Raw genomic sequence first — 20916 nt, 5'->3', positions numbered from 1 at the left:
GATCAGGGATGCATGCACTGTCCTGTCACCATTTGAGGAGGCCACAAGGATGGTGAGCAGTGACAGTGCATGCATCAGTGACACTGTCCCCCTTGTCCACCTGTTGGAGCACACACTGCGTGGAATAATGGACAGGGCACTTGAGGCAGAACAGAGGCAGGAAGAGGAGGACTTCCTTAGCTCTCAAGGCCCCCTTTATCCAGACAGTGTTCCTGCGTGCCCGACGATCACACAGGAAGAGGACAAGGAGGAGGAGGAGGAGGAAGATTGTGTCAGTATGGAGGTGGAGCCTGGCACTCAGCATCAGCAGCAGTCTTTAAGGGATCAGTCCCAAGAAACACATGGACTTGTACATGGCTGGGAGGAGGTGGCTGCGGACCATGTCATCCTTAGTGACCCAGAGGACTCCGGACCGAATGCCTCAGCAAACCTACGCTGCATGGCCTCCCTGATCCTGCAAAGCCTGCGTAAGGATCCTCGTATTCGTGGTATCAAGGAGAAGGACCAATACTGGCTGGCAACCCTCCTTGATCCACGTTACAAGGGTAAAGTTGCGGACCTTATCTTGCCATCGCAGAGGGAGCAGAAGATGAAACATCTTCGGGAGGCCTTGCAGAAAAGTCTGTGCAATGCGTTCACAGAGACTGGGAGGTTACAAACTCCTGTTTCTGGACAACGTGTTGCTGAGGCTTTGGTCAGTCAAAGAAGGAGCGGTGGAGAAGGTGGCTGTCTGATTGATGCGTTCAGACAATTTTTTGGTCCGCAGCCCCAAGGTATGATCGGTTCCAGCAACCATCGCCAGAGTCTGTTTTACATGGTGCAGGAATACCTAGGGGCAAGATCTGACTTGGACACCTTTCCCACCGAAAATCCTCTGGGTTACTGGGTCTTGAGGATGGATCACTGGCCAGAGCTTGCACAGTATGCAATTGAGCTACTGGCCTGTCCTGCATCCAGCGTTCTTTCGGAACGCACATTCAGTGCTGCTGGAGGCTTTGTAACCGATCACAGGGTGCGTCTGTCCACCAACTCGGTCGATCGACTGACCTTCATAAAAATGAATCAGTCTTGGATCACCACCAGCTACCAAGCACCTGATGCTGATGTAACCGAATAATTTTTTTTGAAATCTCAGATCCCTTCAAAGACTGCCTATGCTGATGCTGAGTGACTATCCCTGAGTAATTATCCTCTTCCTCCTCAATGATCAATCTGATAGCTTGTAAGAACATTTTTGGTTCTGGGCGCCACCACCAGTGCCTAAGGCCCAATTTTTCTGCCCCTGTTTAACAGGGGCGTGTAACTACAATTTTTGATGCAATACTTTGCAGCAGGGCTCATTTCAGCATTCCAACTAGAGTATCTGTGAGGGGTTGCAGTGTTGTGGCACCAGCACCAGTGCCTAAGGCCTAATTTTTCAGCCCCTGTTCAACAGGGGCATGTAATTACAATTCTTGATCTAATATTTCACAGCAGGGCCCATTTCTGCACCCACCAAGAGCGAGTGAGGACTTACAGTGTTGTGGCACCAGCACCACTACCACCACCAAAGGCCCAATTTTTCTGCCCCTGTTCAACAGGGGCATGTAATTACAATTCTTGATCTAATATTTCACAGCAGGGCCCTGTGAGGGCTTACAGTGTTGTGGCCACAACAACACCTAAGGCCCAAATTTCTGCTGAGTATATAGGGCAGGCCCCTACTTTCAAACATCTAACTTACAAACGACTCCTACTTGCAAACGGAAGGAGACAACAGGAAGTGAGATGAAATCTACCCCTAGGAAGGGAAATTCTCTCCTGTAAGAGTTAATATGGGAAAAACATTTCTCCTTTCCACTGATGCTTTCCAATCCTTGTTCCACAAAAAAACCCAAATTTTCAAAAAACATTTGTCATTGGGACAAAAAGTGAGGTGAAATCTTCTGAAGAGGAGGAAAGACAGCAAAACAAATGTCACAGGGGTGATAACCCTTCCCTATGTTTTCCAAAAAGCTTAAAAAAGATTTTTTGGCTGGAGCTAAACATGTTAAAAATGTACCCGTTCAAAATTACAAACAGATTCTACTTAACAACAAACCTACAGTCCCTGTCTTGTTTGCACCGCCTGTATACTGCTGTTCAGAGTATATAGGGCCTGGTGGCCCAACACCTTTCCTTATTTTAATTTGGGTGCGGGGTTCCCCTTAATATTCATACAAGACCCAAAGGGCCTGGTAATGGACTGGGGGGTACCCATGCCGTTTGTCTCACTGATTTTCATCCATATTGCCAGGACCCGACATTACATTAAACCCGCAAGCAGTTTTAAATGAGATTTTTTCCTTTAAAAATTACATTTTGTGCAGGGACTGTTCTAAACACGGGAAACACGCGCCACTTTACAGGCATACTATAGACACACCGCAGGTACGATATTTAAAGGAATATTTCACTTTTTTTTTTTTTTACTTTAAGCATCATTAAAATCACTGCTCCCGAAAAAACGGCCGTTTTTAAAAGTTTTTTTTGCATTGATACATGTCCCCTGGGGTAGGACCCGGGTCCCCAAACCCTTTTTAGGACAATACCATGCAAATTAGCCTTTAAAATGAGCACTTTTGATTTTGAACGTTCGAGTCCCATAGATGTCAATGGGGTTCTAACGTTCGTGCGAATTTTCGGTCCGTTCGCAGGTTCTGGTGCGAACCGAACCGGGGGGTGTTCGGCTCATCCCTACTCACAGTCTATATCCTGAAAGACGCAGTGGCGTGAGAGAGACTCTTTATTTCAATTGTTTAAGGGTTGCACCAAAGTGACAAAAACAGAACTGTAAACCAGATTCTAAAAAATAGATGTGATGAGGAGGGATATCAGATTATACAGGAGGGAGGAGACACACGGCAGAAGCCACCGTGAAGTAGAGGAGGAGTAGATGCAGTAGAAGCCTCTGCCCGCCTCTGCCCACTGCCTGTAGGAGCGCTGCCCGCCCGCAACCTAGAGATGGGGTAAGTGCGGGGCCAGATGACTGACCGGGGGGGGTTTGCTGCTGCTTGTCGGCCGCCACTGATCCAAACAGAGGGGTCATGCAGCCCCATAGGACAGACAAACTAGAATGAAAATTCCACCTACAAGCTTTCCCCAGACAATGATAAAAGTCACAAGACTGCTATATACTGCTGATGAGAAAAGATATTTAGCAGTTTATATTTACTAAAATAATTGCATTTCCATGTTCTGTGTACTGAGTGAGACCAGATATAGTGAATGCAGGGTCCGGGGTTTAGTAACACTTTAAACATGCTGCTAGTGCTGGATTTTTCCGTGGAGTGCTTTGCAAAGCGAGTGTGGTGGATTCACTGGGTAATACTTGCCCATTTGTAAAGCTAAGATTGTATTTTATTGCAAAAATACAAATCATTATTATAAAATTGGGAATTTAAGGGAAAATACATTGACAAAAAGTCATAACACATTCCCTGTACAGAATATTTACTCACTTTGAGTGACATCCAGTCTGACAGGGTCACTTATTACCATGTTGGAGCCTTTACACCGGTAATTCCCACTGTTATGTTCTTCTGCATCTCCAATAACAAAGCTTTGTCCTGTGTGTATCGGATTACTATCCTTGTACCAGGTGTAGCTCATATCTGCTGGAATAGGTGACCTCACATTACAGGTCATTGTTAGAGACTCAGTTGTGAAGATCTTGTCCCAGTTTGGGTTGAAGGTCACCACAGGTCTCACTGAAGATCCTACAAGGTAGCACATTGTACATGACAATTAATAAAGAGATAGGTCAGAAAAAAAGATACAATCAAAAATATGTAAAACATTGTAGAATATATTTTCTCTGCAGCCAATCCTTTCATCTGTGATCTCCATGCTATAAATCTGTTTTGGTCTGACAGGTTTGCACAGGTATAGACTGACACTGAATAGGCTCTCTAAACCAACCTGCTTTTGGCTGGGTTTGTTGCATGGTCTGTGAATTGGGCTCAGCTAACTCTATAAGTGGGTGAGGGGTGGAGGTGGCAATCTAACTGATCAAGAAGGGGATTCTATGACCTCTAAACTAGAATAATGCTTTTGATTCAATTGTATTATAATACTAGGAGTATAAATGCATTTTATAGATGACAAAGGATTCCCAGAGCACTAGAACTTACATAAAGAGACAGCATAGCAGAATCTTCCCACCTTGACAGACTGCCAGAAGTCTGATGAAGTGAGGGGGTAGAGAGATGAGTCACTGCTCTGACTACTTTACTTGTGTGTGTTGAAGAAATGGGTGGCCTCAAAATGTAATATTTAGTGCATAAAAAGTGTAAACATTTGTACCATCATCCGAACTAAATGGAATAGAGGTTTGGGAGTCTGGACCCCAACCAGAACTCACCAGAGACAAGAGAGCAAGTGGACTATCTCGGTACAATATATGAAAATACAAAAGAAGTGTAAAAATATAAAAATTTACAAAAATTTACAAAAAATGTATTAATACAAAACACAAAACAATAGAATTAAAATCACAGGTGGCTTGTTCATACATAGTACTTCGACTAGTTTCGCGGGTTTAACCGCTTCATCAGAATATACATCTGCAAGTAGATACAAAGTCAATAACAATACAGTCAAATTTCTATAGGAAGATTTTTTTTATGGATAGTACAAATTAATAGAGTGGGGGAAAAAGGAAGTAGTAAAGGTATGGGGCTGCTTACCCAAGCTCCGGTGCAAGCAGAGCACAAGGCGTGCCCAGTAGAGCCTCCCGCAGTGACTGGGGGGAGATTTTAAAGGATCAGAAGGCTGATGTCTAGATGGAATAATATACATAAGGTAAAATTGCCTAGGTTTAAAAAGTGCCAGAAAGGAGGTGCCAGTGACAGAGGACAAATGTCCCAAGGGTGTATTGGTGATAAAAAAGTGCACGTGAAGAGTATCAAGATTATCTATAGGGTGAATTGGAGGGAGAGGGAAAAGGAAACAAAACGGGAGTGCAGCAAATTTTCTTGTGTGTGTAAAGTTCAGCAGGAGCTACTGAATTCTGTATACCACAGGCTGTTTTACAACAGGAGGTACAATGGCCATCTAAACCTAACCTAAAAGGCCAGCATAATGTAGCGCCCTGGGGTTTAGTCAGGGAGCTCCTCACAAATGTACTTGCCAGGAGTAGTTACCCTGGTCAATTGCTGGAGATCCATTGATTTCTCCCTAAGTTTGGACTTGTTGCACTTTTCTCTTCTACCAGTAGATGGCCAGGCACTTGTTGGTACTAAATACACAAAGGGCAACCTAATACAATACAGATAGTCTCGTACATATATATATATATATGTATATATATGTATATATATATATATATATATATATATATATATATATATATATATATATATATATATATATCCACTGCATACAGTTTAGCTATATTTCACTGCAGGCCATTCCTGGTGTACTCTTTCTAATATACTTCTGGCAGGTGATTCAGTTAGCTGCAGTGTATTTAATATATACAGTATATACAGATAGTCTTGTATGTATACAAATGGACAAGGAAGGTCCTATAGAGAAGAGAATGCTGGACCAAGAACCCCAAAACCGTGGTGGAAAAATAAAAACAAAAATAAATCACCAAGACAACCCTACTGGAAAAATACTGGGAATAGAAATAACTATAAGCTCTACAATCAATCTAACAATCCATATGGGAATTCAGGAAGTGGTGAACAAGATCAATATGGACACTATCATAATCATAATAATAGTGCTAGGAGAGAGTATCCACAATATCAAAATCAACAGTATCCACAACATGATAGGGGTGATCATTATGATCAGTATCAGTATGAATCTAGGAGTCCCATTCATACTTATAATAGATATGAAGCCCTAAGGGATTACAGAGATCAGGACCAGACAAGGTCTTTTTTGGATTATCGGAGGAGCGAGAGAACCCCACCATGACACGAACAAAGAACAAACGCAAGGAGTCCCAATGCAAGAGGAGGACGCAAAATGCAAAAGAAAAAGAGAATAATTGGGGAAGGTATCCATAATTTAAGCGGAACTAACAAGGACAGAATTGTTAACATTGGACAAAGGACTAAAATATGCTCCTAAACGTAATCTAAATACATTTGAAATGTATGTGGACATTCAGAAGTTCAAGATAAAATTGAACATACAAAAATATATGATGAATCAGACTCTGAGTACTAGGCATGATAAAGTTGATACACCTGGAAGAATTTTGCATAGCCAACTAAGAAACAAATAATAATAAGACTTGTGGCCACTCATTACAATTAGAAGAAAAGAGGTTTAACCTTAAACTACGTAGAGGGATCTTTACTGTAAGAGCGGCAAGGATGTGGAATTCCCTTCCACAGGTGGTGGTCTCAGCGGGGAGCATTGATAGCTTCAAGAAACTATTAGATAATCACCTGAATGACCGCAACATACAGGGATATATAATGTAATACTGACACATAATCACACACATAGGTTGGACTTGATGGACTTGTGTCTTTTTTCAACCTCACCTACTATGTAACTATATGTAACTATGAGTCACCAGGCCCCTCTATAGACCAGCACGCCGCATGATCTCTCCAAGAAGGGTCCTCCCCTGGGATCTCCTCGGTTGTCCAGCTTGGTCACACAGGACCGACAGCTCAGGACCATTCCTCGGCCCCGATGATAGGCTCCAGACAAGCCTCTGGACCCACCCCTGCGCCGCTGTATCGTGGTCCTCTCGAACGGAGGACCAGGAGGTAGCTCCTTAACGCATACCTGTTGGCCAGGAGGGCCAGCAGGTGGCTGTAAAACGAACCCCAAAATATGGTGTCTGTCCCATAAAAACCCTCGCCCAGAATGCAACTCGGAGGACCACCTCCACCGAGTTGTCTCCGGGACAGAGGAGCATCCATATGCTTCAACACGTTGCCGTTCCAACCCTGACCAGTGGCGACAGCGACACCCACCGTTCAGCACGGAAACACACACAACGTCAGCCAAGCTGGAACAGAGGCAAACTTTAACCTTCCTAACGCACAATTTACTAAATTTACCTAACATGCGGTAGATTGCAAATCTACCAGCGCTACATATATATACTGATACTGCAGCTAGCAGAATCAACTGCCTGCCTGTAGTATTATTAGTATGAGAACACCAGCAATTGTCTTCAGGTAGCTTTAGGTGCACACTGTGCAGAGGACGCAGTACAATAACTGTAAATACTGTACGGTTAACACAGAGGACACGGGGGCACTCTTTATGACTGGAGGAAAAGAGATTTCATCTCCAAATACGGAAAGGTTTCTTCACAGTAAGAGCTGTGAAAATGTGGAATAGACTCCCTCCAGAGGTGGTTCTGGCCAGCTCAGTAGATTTCTTTAAGAAAGGCCTGGATACTTTCCTAAATGTACATAATATAACTGGGTACTGACATTTATAGGTAAAGTTGATCCAGGGAAAATCCGATCGCCTCTGTGGGATCAGGAAGGAATTTTTTCCCCTGCTGTAGCAAATTGGAGCATGCTCTGCTGGGGTTTTTTGCCTTCCTCTGGATCAACTGTGGGTATAGTAGTGGGTATATTGGATTGTACGATTTTTTTTTTTTTTTTATGGTTGAACTGGATGGACTTGTGTCTTTTTTCAACCTGACTAACTATGTAACTATGTAACTATGTTTAATCCCCAAGTCTCTAATAATGAGCATATAGAAGTTTTTAACCAGATGGTCATACAGGATTTGGAAAAACTCAAAACTAAAAGAATAAGTGATCCGCGAAGTATTAAAAAAGGAATTAAGGAATTGGAGGAGAACAAACAAATAATATTCAGGGGGAGCAATCGTTGTTTTATCTAAAGATTATTATTATAAGAATTGCAGGACCAACTGAGTGATGTTAATACCTATAATTAATTAAAGAGGAACCCAACTAAGGAGTACAAAAAAGAATTATCAGAGTTAGTACTTAGAGGAAGCATGAAAAATATTCTAACGAAAAAGGAGGCAAAATATTTGGTACCAGACACATGCAGGATTCTGATAATCTATACAGTTCCAAAAATTCATAAAAACCAAACGCATCTACCGGGAAGACCGATTATCAATGGTATCCAGTCCATAAATGCAAAAATAGGTCAGTATGTGGACAACTTTATACAACCTTTAGTATCTAAAACAGTTTCTTATCTAAAGGACACCAAACATTTAATACAGATATTAAATAGTGTTGAACTTAGACTGGAATACAATTATCTTATAGCTACAGCAGATGTATAATCGCTGTACACTATAATAGACCATGAGGAGGCTGTTTCTGCTTCAAAATGGGCTATGGATCAATACAGCAGCCTTATTTCCAAACAAAAGTGATTTTTTAAGGTGTTTGGCCTATGGATTACAACAGAATTACTTTTGGCATAATGGTGAATATTATAGACAACTTAATGGCATAGGAATGGATGCCAAATATGCACCTAGTGTTGCCAATATCTTCATGGCCAAATGGGAGGAGCAAGTGATTTATTCTGATGTACCAGAAGATTTAATTATCCATAGGAGATTTATTGATGATTGTATCCTGATATGGAATCTTGATGATGCTAGCTTCCAACAATATTTTTAGTTTAGGGCACCACCACCACTGCCTAAGGCCCAATTTTTCTGTCCCTGTTTAACAGGGGCATGTAATTACAATTTCTGATCTAATATTTCACAGCAGGGCCCGTTCCTGCGCCCAACAAGAGTATCTGTGAGGGGTTATAGTGTTATGGCACCACCACCACCAAAGGCCCAATTTTTCTACCCCTGTAGAAAAAAATGACAAGTGTGTCCCACAGCCACCTGCAGAAGATGCACCATGTCCATGACCAGCACTGTGGACTGTATACACAGAGCCTGCTTGTCCCCTGCTCGCCTGTGTGCGTCTGCCTCTCCTTGGTGGCCTTCCAGACATGATGGGGATTTTGTTTTGCAACACTACACTGTATTGTGTACTGTGTACACCACCAGAAAAGCAGTAGCAACTGCACTATGGGTGCACGGTATTGTGTACACTGCCAGAAGTCTAATAGCAACTATGGGTGCACTGTGTACACCACCACACTTACTATCTCTGTCCTCCTGTAGCCTACTGTGGGCGTGAGCAGGGAGACCCTGGGGGTCGCGACTTGTAGCCAGTTGCAGCCCAGTCCATCCTCACCACTAGAGGCTCTGGTGAACACCAGCTGGCTCTTAGACTCTGCGCCCTGGGGAATCTTATGCTCTAGCCCCTGTGGGAACCATGTTGGTGTTCCAGCAGACCTGCCTTCCTTAACCACCTAGACTCCCATCCACAGCAGTCAGTCGTAGGGTCCACTACCTTTGCGGTGCACTCCTGACCCCAACAGTGTGCATCTGTCACCTGGCCTCAGGTGACCTGACAGAAGCCTCATTAACACGTTGTCCAGCACCAGGAAATTGTAACCTCACAGGGTCTGGAAATGCATTGCACAAACCTTTATTCAAGGCCTCCTGAAGATGTTTCATCCTCTGCTCCCTCTGCGAAGGCAGGATGAGTTCTGCAACCTTACCCTTGTAACGTTGATTAAAAAGGGTTGCCAGCCAGTAATGATTCCTTCTTTTTGATACCATAAATCCTAGGGTCCTTACGCTGCATGGCCTCCCTGATTCTGCAAAGCCTGCCAAAGTTTGCAGAGGCATTCGATTCGGAGTCCTCTGGGTCACTAAGGATCACATGATCCATAACAACCTCCTCCCAGCCACATACAACTCCTTAGGTTTCTGGGGACTGAAAACCATCCCTTAAAGACTGCTGCTGAGTGTTATCCTCCCCGTCCATGCTGACACAATCCTCCTCCTCCTCTTCTTCCTGTGTGTTTGGCGGGCGTGCAGGAATAATATCTGGATAAAGGGGGCCTTGAGAGGTAAGGAAGTCTTCTTCTTCCTCACACTGTTCTGCCTCAAATGCTCTGTCCATTATTCCATGAAGCGTGTGCTCCAACAGGAAGACAAGAGGGACAGTATCACTGATGCATGCATTGTCGCTGCTCACCATCCTCGTGGCCTCATCAAATGGTGACAGGACAGTGCATGCATCCTTGATCAGTAGCCACTGGCATGGCGAAAAGAAGCCAAGCTCCCCTGACCCTGTCCTGGTGCCATACTCACACAGGTACTCATTGATGGCCCTCTGCTGCGTGTACAGCCGCTGCAGCATTGCCAAGGTTGACTTCCACCTGGTGAACATGTCACAAATGAGGTGGTTGGTGGGCAGGTTGCATTGCCTTTGAATGTCAGCCAACCGAGCACTGGCATTGTATGAACTTTGGAAATGACCACAGACTTTTCTGGCCTGCCTCAGGAGATCTTGTAAGCCTGGGTACCTGCTCAAGAACCTCTGCACCACCAAATTCAGGATGTGTGCCAAACATGGAACATGGGTCAAGTGTCCCTGTCGGAGGGCGGAGAGAAGGTTAGTGCCATTGTCGCATACAACCATCCTGGCTGAAGCTGGCGTAGCATCAACCACCTCTGAGCCTGCCCCTGCAGAGCTGACAGAATCTCTGCCCCAGTGTGGCCCCTGTCCCCTAAGCAGTGGTTTAACCTTAAACTACGTAGAGGGTTCTTTACTGTAAGAGCGGCAAGGATGTGGAATTCCCTTCCACAGGTGGTAGTCTCAGCGGGGGGGTCATCAATAGTTTCAATAAACTATTAGATAAGCACCTGAACGACCGCAACATATATACAATGTAATACTGACATATAATCACACACGTAGGTTGGACTTGATGGACTTGTTTCTTTTTTCAACCTCACCTACTATGTAACCATGTAACTCATGCACTGCATGGCATCTTTTTGCCTGAGTGCTTGCGTAGCCCCTTGAACGCTTATGGAGCACCGCTGGTTCAGAGAACAAATCTGCAGAAGAGGCCATAGAGGAAGAAAAAGGGGAGGGGGTGGAGGAGAGAGCTGTGGCAGAATCACCACTAGCATTTTGGAGGCATGGAGGTGGAACAAGGTCCAACAATACTGAACCCTGTCCTGCATCCTTCCCAGCTGCCAGCAGTGTTACCCAGTGCGCTGTGAAGGAAAGGTAACATCCCTGCCCATGCCTGCTAGACCACGAGTCTGAAGTAATATACACCTTACTGCTGTCCGCCCTGTCCAACAAGACAAAAACATTGCCTTCCACATGCCGGTAGAGAGCTGGAACGGCCTTCCATGAATGGCGTTTTGGAACCTGCAACTGAGGTACAGCACATTCCACTAATTCACGAAAGGGGGCAGAGTCTACCAGCTGAAAAGGCAGTAGTTGCAGTGCTTGCAATTTTGCCAAGCTGGCATTCAAGCTAGCATTCAGACTGTGAGCATGTAGATGGCTGGGACCGAATTTTTTTTACGGTTTAGCAACTGGAGTAGGGAAATTTTCCTGCTAAAATCAGATGGTGGTGTACTGCTAGCAGATTGGCTGTAAGTACTATAAGGGACACCTATTGCTATACCTTCATTCCTCTCAGTGCAAGTTTTCGAGAGGACTGGAGTAGGGTTGGAGATCCCAGATGAGGAGCAAGGAGAAGTCTGCCTTTTTCTTTGATGTGGGTCTACAGACTTGTTGCCTTATGAGTTTATGTGAAATCTACATTAATAGCTGTAAAATATTAGAAATATGAATATATTTAATTTATATTTAATTATTTATATTTATATATTTTATATTTACCGTATTTATCAGCGTATAACACGCACCCCAAGTTTAGGAGGGAATTTTAAGGAAAAAAATGTTTTAAGGAAAAAACTTACATTTAAATGCGCATCAATGCAGCCTTGCACAGCGTCCATCTGCATGCTTGTCCAGTGTCATTTGCAGCCTTGCAGTCATTTGCAGCCTTGGTGTCATTTGCAGCCTTGCAGCCTTGGTGTCATTTGCAGCCTTGCAGTCATTTGCAGCCTTGGTGTCATTTGCAGCCTTATCAGTGTCCATTTGCAGCCTTGCAGCTTTGTCAGTGCCCATCTGCAGCTTTGTCTGTGTCCATTTGCAGCCTTGCCCAGGCTGCAGTTAAACTGCAGTGACACGTCAGTGTCACTGCAGTTTGAAAATGGCGCCGCTGGTGCCGAAATACATAGCCGTGACTTGCGGCGGCTCTCAGCCACTTTCGGCTCCACTCGTAGTTCCGCCCAGGATGGGCGTGACTGTGAGCGGAGCGAGCGCCGCCCATATACCGATAGCCGAGTGTACTCGGCTAGGTTCAGCTAGCTCCGCCTACAGTCACGCCCAGTCCCTGTGTCCATCATAGGGCGGGACTGGGCGTTACTGTGAGTGGAGCTAGCCGAACCTAGCCGAGTACACTCGGTTATCTGTATATGGGCGGCGCTCGCTCCGCTCACAGTCATGCCCATCCCGGGCGGGACTACGAGTGGAGCCGAAAGTGGCCGAGAGCCACCGCAAGTCACGGTTATGTATCTCGGCGCCGGCGGCGCCAGTTTCAAACTCGGCTATCTGTATATCGGAGGCCGGCGATCGATCTGCTCACAGTCAGCGGGGGATCGCAGGGGATCGGCGCATAACACCCGCGATTTTCCCCTGATTTTAAGGGGAAAAAGTGCGTGTTATACGCCGATAAATACGGTAATTTATATTTAATTTATTTATATTTAATGAATATATTTAATTTAGCTTTTATCTATGTAGGGCAGAAAATATTATCTTCACAGAAATCTTTGGTAGATCAGACAAGTCGGTGCCTAGGCTTGTGTATACAAACAATGGGATCCAAACCTCATTGTTTTACACATACTCACTTCAAAGGATCCCATGCTGGGATATGCAATGAAGGGAGATCAACCCGTAATCGATACTTAACTTCCTGGGAAAATTCAAGTTAAGCTCCTACTCAGAATAGTCACAAGGATTTGCATGAAAGGGGGCTGACTTCTGCAAAGTATAGGGATTGGAGATGTAGTCCTTAACCAGGAATAGGGAAGCTCACCAATCAGAGCCACGCTATGCCAACCAATGAGGCATCAGCATGTATTGATATACACAGACTAGATGGGAGGGAAACACACACTTTTATGGGAGAGCAACCATCAGAATAGAACCTTGGTGCAAATGGTAATTATTAGGGTTGTCCCGATACCGATACTAGTATCGGTATCGGCACCGATACCGAGCATTTGCCCAAGTACTTGTACTCGGGCAAATGCTCCCGATGCTTCCCCCGATACCTAGACTGTCAGCTGTGATCGGCGCGTGGAGGAGTTACAAGATTCTCCCCCAGCGGCTTTCACCAGCTTTAGTGACAGACAGCGGTGATCGCTCACAGCTGACTGTCACTGCATCCTCCTCCGTGCCCCCTCCTTTCCTCTGTCCTTCTCAGCTGTCCCCTCCGTTCTGCTCTTATCTGTCCTTATCTGTCCCTCTCCGCTGTCCCCTCGTTCTGCTCTTACCGTTCTCCCCTTCAGTTCCTCCGTCCTCCCCCTCCTTCCTTTGTGTATGGAGAGAGTCAGCTGACTCTGTCCATTCACATAACTGAAACATTGTAATCTTCTGTGATTACGATGTGTCAGTTTATGAATGGAGAGAAGCTGCGGTCTTCTCTCCATTCATTGTCAGTGCAGCTGACGCTGCAGAGAAAGGGACTGGGGATTCTCTATCCTCTGTCTCTTTCTCTGTCTCAAGGGGGAGATATCAGAGGTCTGTTAAGACCCCTGATATCTCACCAAAGCCCCCCAAAAGGGCTGATTAAAAAAAAAAAAAAAAAAAACAATAAAGAATAAAAGAAATATTATTGTAAAAAATAAAAATTGTAAAAAAAAAAAAATAACACACATATACAACGTTCACCCCCTCCCCCCCCCCCCAAAAAAAAGCAAGCACTGTTAAAAAAAAAAAAAAAAAAAATGAAAAAAAAAACACTGTCACGTGACATTAAAAAAAAAGTATCGGTAATCGGTATCGGCGAGTACTTGAAAAAAAGTATCGGTACTTGTACTCGGTCCTAAAAAAGTGGTATCGAGACAACCCTAGTAATTATGGGAAAGGACTACATTTTACTTGTAACTAAATATGTTTGCAGATTAATGTTTTCAGGAAATACTCTGTATTCCTTCATGTAATTCTCTTAGTTTAACCTAATATTTTCTTCCTTGGTGTAGACTATAGATATATGGTTGTGTATTAGATAGACTTTCAACTACTCACCAATAAATGTTGTTATTGTGTTAAAGCTTTCACTCATGGTCAAAGAACTCTCATTTAACCCAAATCATATCTGAGAGATATTAAATCTCAAATATAGTATATGGGAAAAAGACTGCATGGGAGGTCGTCATATGTCTGGTCAAGCATGTGGTGCCCAAGTGGCTGCTGTTGTGGCCACACTTGATCCGCTTCAGACATAGGTTGCAAACAGCAATGGTGCGATCTGCTGCACACGTGTCCAAAAAGGCCCACCCCAAAGGAACTTTTCAAAATCACTGGGGAGTCAGCAGCGCCCTGCACCTGCGGAGCTCTGCGGTGTGATGCAGTAGGGTGGCTGCCCTTAAGCTGCCCCCTAGAGGACATCCTGCCTTGTTGGAGTTGTGCCTCCTCCTCTATTCTATCAGGCACCCAAGTAGAGTCAGTGACCTCATCATCCCCTCCCTCCTCGTCACTTGAGCAAACTTGGCACTATACTGCAGTGGGGGAACATGACTGCCAGTTTCTTGTCCTTCTTGGGCATCCCTTCTCTCTAGGCTGACGTTACTCCCTTCCTCAACCTGGGAACCAACATCAGAGCCTTCAAATCACTGCGCATCCTCCAGCAGCATGTACCCAACACTGTGGTTGAATAGTTCAGGGGACTCCTGCGTGCATGATGATGGGGCTAGGGAAGGAGAGACTGTGGACAAGGAGCTGGTGGAATAGGCCGCTTTGGCAGCTGTATAGGAAGTCAAATTACTCTGAGCCTGGGTGACAGAGGATGAGGAGGATGAGGACGGCTTTGTTATCCACTCCACTAACTCTTCTGCATGTTATGGCTCAATAACACGGCCAGCAGCAGAAAAAAAGTGTGCCCCACGGCCACCAGCAGAGGATGCACCATGTCCATGACCAGCACTGTTGACTGTAGACGCAGAGCCTGCTTGCCTTCTTTTAGTGGCCTGTGAGCGTCTGCCTCTCCTTGGTGGCCTTCTGGACATGATGTATATTTTGTTTTGCAACACCACACTGCACTGTATTGTGTACTGTGTACACCACCAGAAAAGTAGTAGCAACTGCACTACGGCTGCACTGTATTGTAATTACAATTTTTGATCTAATATTTCACAGCAGGGCCCGTTCCTGCGCTCAACAAGAGTATCTGTGAGGCTTTACAGTGTTGTGCCACCACCACCACCACCACCTAAGGCCCAATTTTTCTGGCGGAGGCTCTTTACCACGTGATCAGCCGTGTCCAATCACAGCTGATTACGATGTAAATAGGAAGAGCCCTTGATCGGCTTTTCCTCACCTGCGTCTGATAGATGCGAGTAGAGGAGAGCCGATCGGCGGCTCTCCTGACGGGGGGGATATGCGCTGATTGTTTATCAGCGCAGCCCCCCCTCAGATGCCCACACTAGACCACCAGGGAAGCCCCCAGGACCACCAGGGAAGTCCCCAGCATGTGGATGGCCAGGTACATCCCCCATGGCCATCCACATGTAAAAAAAATGCCCAAAATATGCCCAAATGGGCACTGACTGGCACATCATATTTAGATGACAAAACAGGGATGCCCAGCAATGCCACCCATCAGTGTCATCAGTGGCACCCATCAGTGCCACCTATTAGTGCCCATCCATGCCCATCAGTGCCCACCCATAAGTACCCATCAGTGCCACCTATGAGTGCCCATCAGTGCCGCCTATGAGTGCCCATCAGTGCCACCTATGAGTGCCCATCAGTGCCGCATACCAGTGCCACCTATCAGTGCCCATCAGTGCCACCTATCAGTGCCGCCTATCAGTGCCCATCATCAGTGCCCATCAGTGCCACCTCATTGGTGCCACCTCATGGGTGCCCATCAGTGCCGCCTTATCAGTGCCCGTCAGTGCAGCCATATCAGTGCCCATCATTAAAAAAGAAAACGTACTTATTTACAAAAAATGTAACAGAAACAAAGAAAAACTTGTTTTTTTGCAAAATTTTCGGTCCTTTTTTATTTGTTGCGTAAAAAATAAAAAAAGCAGAGGTGATCAAATACCACCAAAATAAAGCTCTATTTGTGGAAACAAATTTATAAAAAAATTGTTTGGGTACAGTGTAGCATGAGTGCGCAATTGTCATTCAAATTGCGACAGCACTGAAAATTGGCTTGGGCAGGAAGGTGTCTAAGTGCCTGGTATTGAAGTGGTTAACAGGGGCGCGTAATTACACTTTTTGATCTAATATTTCACAGCAGGGCCTGTTCTTGCACTCAACAAAAGTATCTGTGAGGCTTTACGGTGTTGTGCCACCACCACCACCACTGCCTAAGGCCAAACTTTTCTGCCCCTGTTTAACAGGGGCATGTAATTACAATTCTTGATAATATATTTCACACCGGGCCCGTTCCAGCGCCCACCAAAAGTAACTGTGAGGGCTTACAGTGTTCTGGTACCACCAACACCTAAGGCCCAATTTTCCGCAGAGTGTATAGGGCAGGCCGTATAGTATATACAGGCGGTCCCCTATTTTCAAACATCAGACTTACAAACGACTCCTACTTACAAATGGAGAGAGACAACAGGAAGTGAGAAGAAATCTACCCCTAGGAAGGGAAATTCTCTCCTGTAAGAGTTAATATGGGAAAAAAGGTGTCTCCGCTGATGCTTTATCACCAATCCTTGTTTCCCTAATAACCCAAAATTTTCTAAATCCAATTGTCATTGGGACAGAAAGTGAGGTGAAATCTTATGAACAGGGACACAGATAGCAAAACAAATGTTACAGGGGTGATAACCCTTCCCTATATTATCCAAAAAGCTTAAAGCTAGATTTTTGGGCTGGAGCTACACTTAAAAAATGTACCTGTTCCAAATTACAAACAGATTCAACTTAACAACAAACCTACAGTCCCTATCTTGTTTGTAACCCGGGGACCGCCTGTATACTGCTGTTCAGAGTATAAAGGGCCTGGGGGCCCCACGCCTTTTTTTTTAAATTTGGATGTGGGGTTCCCCTTAATATCCATACCAGACCCAAAGGGCCAGGTAATGGGCTGGGGGGAGAAGGTTTGTACCCATGCCGTTTTTCTTAATGATTTTCATCTATATTGCCGGGACCCGACATTACATTACAGCCGCAAGCAGTTTTAAATGACTTTTATTCCTTTAGAAATGTCATTTTGTGCAGGGACTGTTCTAAACATAGGAAAAATGCTCCACTTTACAGGCATACTATAGACACCCCCCAGGCACGATATTTAAAGGAATATTTCACTTTTATTGTTTCACTTTAAGCATTATTAAAATCACTGCTCCCGAAAAAAACGGCCATTTTTAAAACTTTTTTTTGCATTGATACAGGGTCAGGGGAGCTTAGCTTCTTTTCGCCACACCAGTGGGGCAGAACCCGGGTCCCCAAATACGTCTTATGACAATAACTTGCATATTAGCCTTTAAAATTAACACTTATGAATATGAGCCGATCAACAGAGTCTGTGGACAGGCGCACTCTCTGATCGGTTACAAAGCCTCCAGCAGCACCGAATGTGAGTTCAGAAAGAACGCTGGATGCAGGACAGGCCAGTAGCTCAATCGCATATTGAGCAAACTCTGGCCAGTGGTCCATCCTCAAGACCCAGTAAGCCAGTGGATGTTCTGTTGGAAAGGTCTCCAAGTCTAATCTTGCCCCTAGATATTCCTGCACCATGTAATTCAGACGCTGGCGATGGTTGCTGGAACCGATCAAACCTTGGTGCTGAGGACTGAAGAATTGTCTGTTTTTTTATGTGACTGAACGAAGCCTCAGCAACACTTTGTCCAGCACCAGGAGATTGTAACCTCCCAGGCTCTGGAAATGCATTGCACAAACATTTCTTCAAGGACTCCCAAAGATGTTTCATCCTTTGCTCCCTCTGCGAAGGCTGGATAAGTTCTGCAACCTTACCCTTGTAACGTGGATCAAGAAGGGTTGCCAGCCAGTAATGATCCCTCTCCTTGATACCACGAATCCTAGGGTCCTTTCGCAGGCTTTGCAGGATCAGGGAGGCCATGCAGTGTAAGTTTGCAGAGGCATTCGATCCTGAGTCCTCTGGGTGACTAAGGATCACATGATCCTCAACCACCTCCTCCCAGCCATGTACAACCCCATGGGTTTCTGGGGACTGAAAACGATCCTTTGAAGACTGCTGCTGATGCTGAGTGTTATCCTCCACCTCCATGCTGACACAATCCTTCTCCTCCTCCTCTTCTTCTTCCTGTGTGATCGGCGGGCCCGCAGGAATACTATCTGGATAAAGGGGGCCTTGAGAGGTAAGGAAGTCCTCCTCTTCTTCCCGCTGTTCTGCCTCAAGTGCCCTGTCCATTATTTCATGAAGTGTGTGCTCCAACAGGAAGACAAGAGGGACAGTATCACTGATGCATGCACTGTCACTGCTCACCATCCTCGTGGCCTCCTCAAATGATGACAGGACAGTGCATGCATCCTTGATCAGTAGCCACTGGTGTGGCGAAAAGAAGCTAAGCTCCCCTGACCCTGTCCTGGTGCTATACTCACACAGGTACTCATTGATGGCCCTCTGCTGCATGTGCAGCCACTGCAGCATTGTTAACGTTGAGTTCCACCTGGTGGGCATGTCACAAAAGAGGCAGTTCTTGGGTAGGTTGCATTCTCTTTGAATGTCAGCCAGCCGATCACTGGCATTATATGACCGGCAGAAATTACCACAGACTTTCCTGGCCTGCCTCAGGAGATCTTGTAAGCCTGGGTACCTGCTCAAGAACCGCTGCACCACCAAATTCAGGACGTGAGCCAAACAGGGAACATGGGTCAAGTGTCCCTGTCGGAGGGTGGAAAGGAGGTTTGTGCCATTGTCGCATACAACCATTCCTGGCTGAAGCTGGCGTGGCGTCAACCACCTCTGAGCCTGCCCCTGCAGAACTGCCAGAATCTCTGCGGACCTACTGCAGGAGATTACCAGAGACTGCGGACATACTGCAGGAGATTACCAGAGACTACGGACATACTGCATGAGAATCCCAGACTGCGGACATACTGCAGGAGATTACCAAAGACTACGGACATACTGCAGGAGATTTCTAGAGACTACGGACATACTGCAGGAGATTACCAGACTGTGGACATGCTGCAGGAGATTACCAAAGACTAGGGACATACTGCAGGAGATTTCTAGAGACTACGGTCATACTGCAGGAGACAATCAGAGACTGCAGACATTATACAGGTGATGGTCAGAGAACTTTCAGCAACGCACAGCTTTACAATTGAATAACACAGCTCAGGGTTTAAACAGTCAGGCATTTTATGGGTGTAAGGACATACCTGGCCAGCCAAACTCACTACATACGTTCAGGTCTGTGGGCGGGGCTTCCACTCTCTGCTCTCACTACAACAGCCGGGAGCTCCACTGACGCTTTGTTGGGGGGCCCGCGTTACCCGTGATTTGGGGCCCCAATTCCCCAGGGGTCTGTAGTCTCTAGTAATCTCCTGCACTATGTCTGTAGTCTCTAGTAATCTCCTGCAGTATGTCCGCAGTCTGGTAATCTCCTGCAGTATGTCCGCAGTCTCTGGTAATCTTCTGCAGTATGTCTGCAGTCTCTGGTAATCTTCTGCAGTATGTCCGCAGTCTCTGGTAATCTCCTGCAGTATGTCCGCAGTCTCTGGTAATTTCCTGCAGTATGTCCGCAGTCTCTGGTAATCTCCTGCAGTATGTCCGCAGTCCCTGGTAATCTGCTGTATGTCCGCAGTCTCTGGTAATCTCCTGCTGTATGTCCACAGTCTCTGGTAATCTCCTGCAGTATGTCCGCAGTCTCTGGTAATCTCCTGCAGTATGTCCGCAGTCTCTGGTAATCTCCTGCAGTATGTCCGCAGTCTCTGGTAATCTCCTGCAGTATGTCCGCAGTCTCTGTATGTATTGTGTACTGTGTACACCACCAGAAAAGTAGTAGCAACTGAACTAGGGGTGCACGGTATTGTGTACACCACCAGAAGTCTAATAGCAACTATTGGTGCACTGTATGTATTGTGTACTGTGTACACCACCAGAAAAGTAGTAGCAACTGCACTATGGGTGCACGGTACTGTGTACACCAACAGAAGTGTAATAACAACTATGGGTGCACTGTATGTATTGTGTGCTGTGTACACCACCAGAAAAGTAGTAGCAACTGCACTATGGGTGCACGGTACTGTGTACACCGACAGAAGTGTAATAACAACTATGGGTGTACTGTATGTATTTTGTACTGTGTACACACAAGAAAAGTAGTAGCAACTGTACTATGGGTGCACGATACTGTGTACACCAACAGAAGTGTAATAACAACTATGGGTGTGATATATGTATTGTGTACTGTGTACACCACCAGAAAAGTAGTAGCAACTGCACTAGGGGTGCACCTTATTGTGTACACCACCAGAAGTCTAATAGCAACTATGGGTGCACTGTATGTATTGTGTACTGTGTACAACACCAGAAAAGTAGTAGCAACTGTGCTATGGGTACACGGTACTGTGCACACCAACAGAAGTGTAATAACAACTATAGGTGTACTGTATGTATTGTGTACCGTGTACACCACCAGAAAAGTAGTAGCAACTGCACTGGGGGTGAACGGTACTGGGTACACCAACAGAAGTGTAATAACAACTATGGGTGCACTGTACGTATTGTGTACACCACCAGAAAAGTAGTAGCAACTGTACCAGGGGTGAACGGTATTGTGTACAC

The 20916-nt window shown here is 45.4% G+C and overlaps 1 protein-coding gene across 1 annotated transcript in view; it reads right to left on the bottom strand.

Moving 5' to 3' along the window:
- Positions 1-20916, bottom strand: part of LOC141116639 (hemicentin-1-like) — a 198634-nt gene that overhangs the window by 22131 nt on the left and 155587 nt on the right. The window contains exon 13 of the mRNA XM_073609031.1: positions 3480-3737. Coding sequence (XP_073465132.1) covers positions 3480-3737 — 258 coding nt within the window. The remainder of the gene's footprint in view (positions 1-3479; positions 3738-20916) is intronic.

The sequence above is a fragment of the Aquarana catesbeiana genome, linkage group LG13 (genome assembly GCF_042186555.1).
Source record: "Aquarana catesbeiana isolate 2022-GZ linkage group LG13, ASM4218655v1, whole genome shotgun sequence".
Taxonomy (NCBI): domain Eukaryota; kingdom Metazoa; phylum Chordata; class Amphibia; order Anura; family Ranidae; genus Aquarana; species Aquarana catesbeiana.
This window is presented reverse-complemented; position numbering and strand designations above follow the sequence as displayed.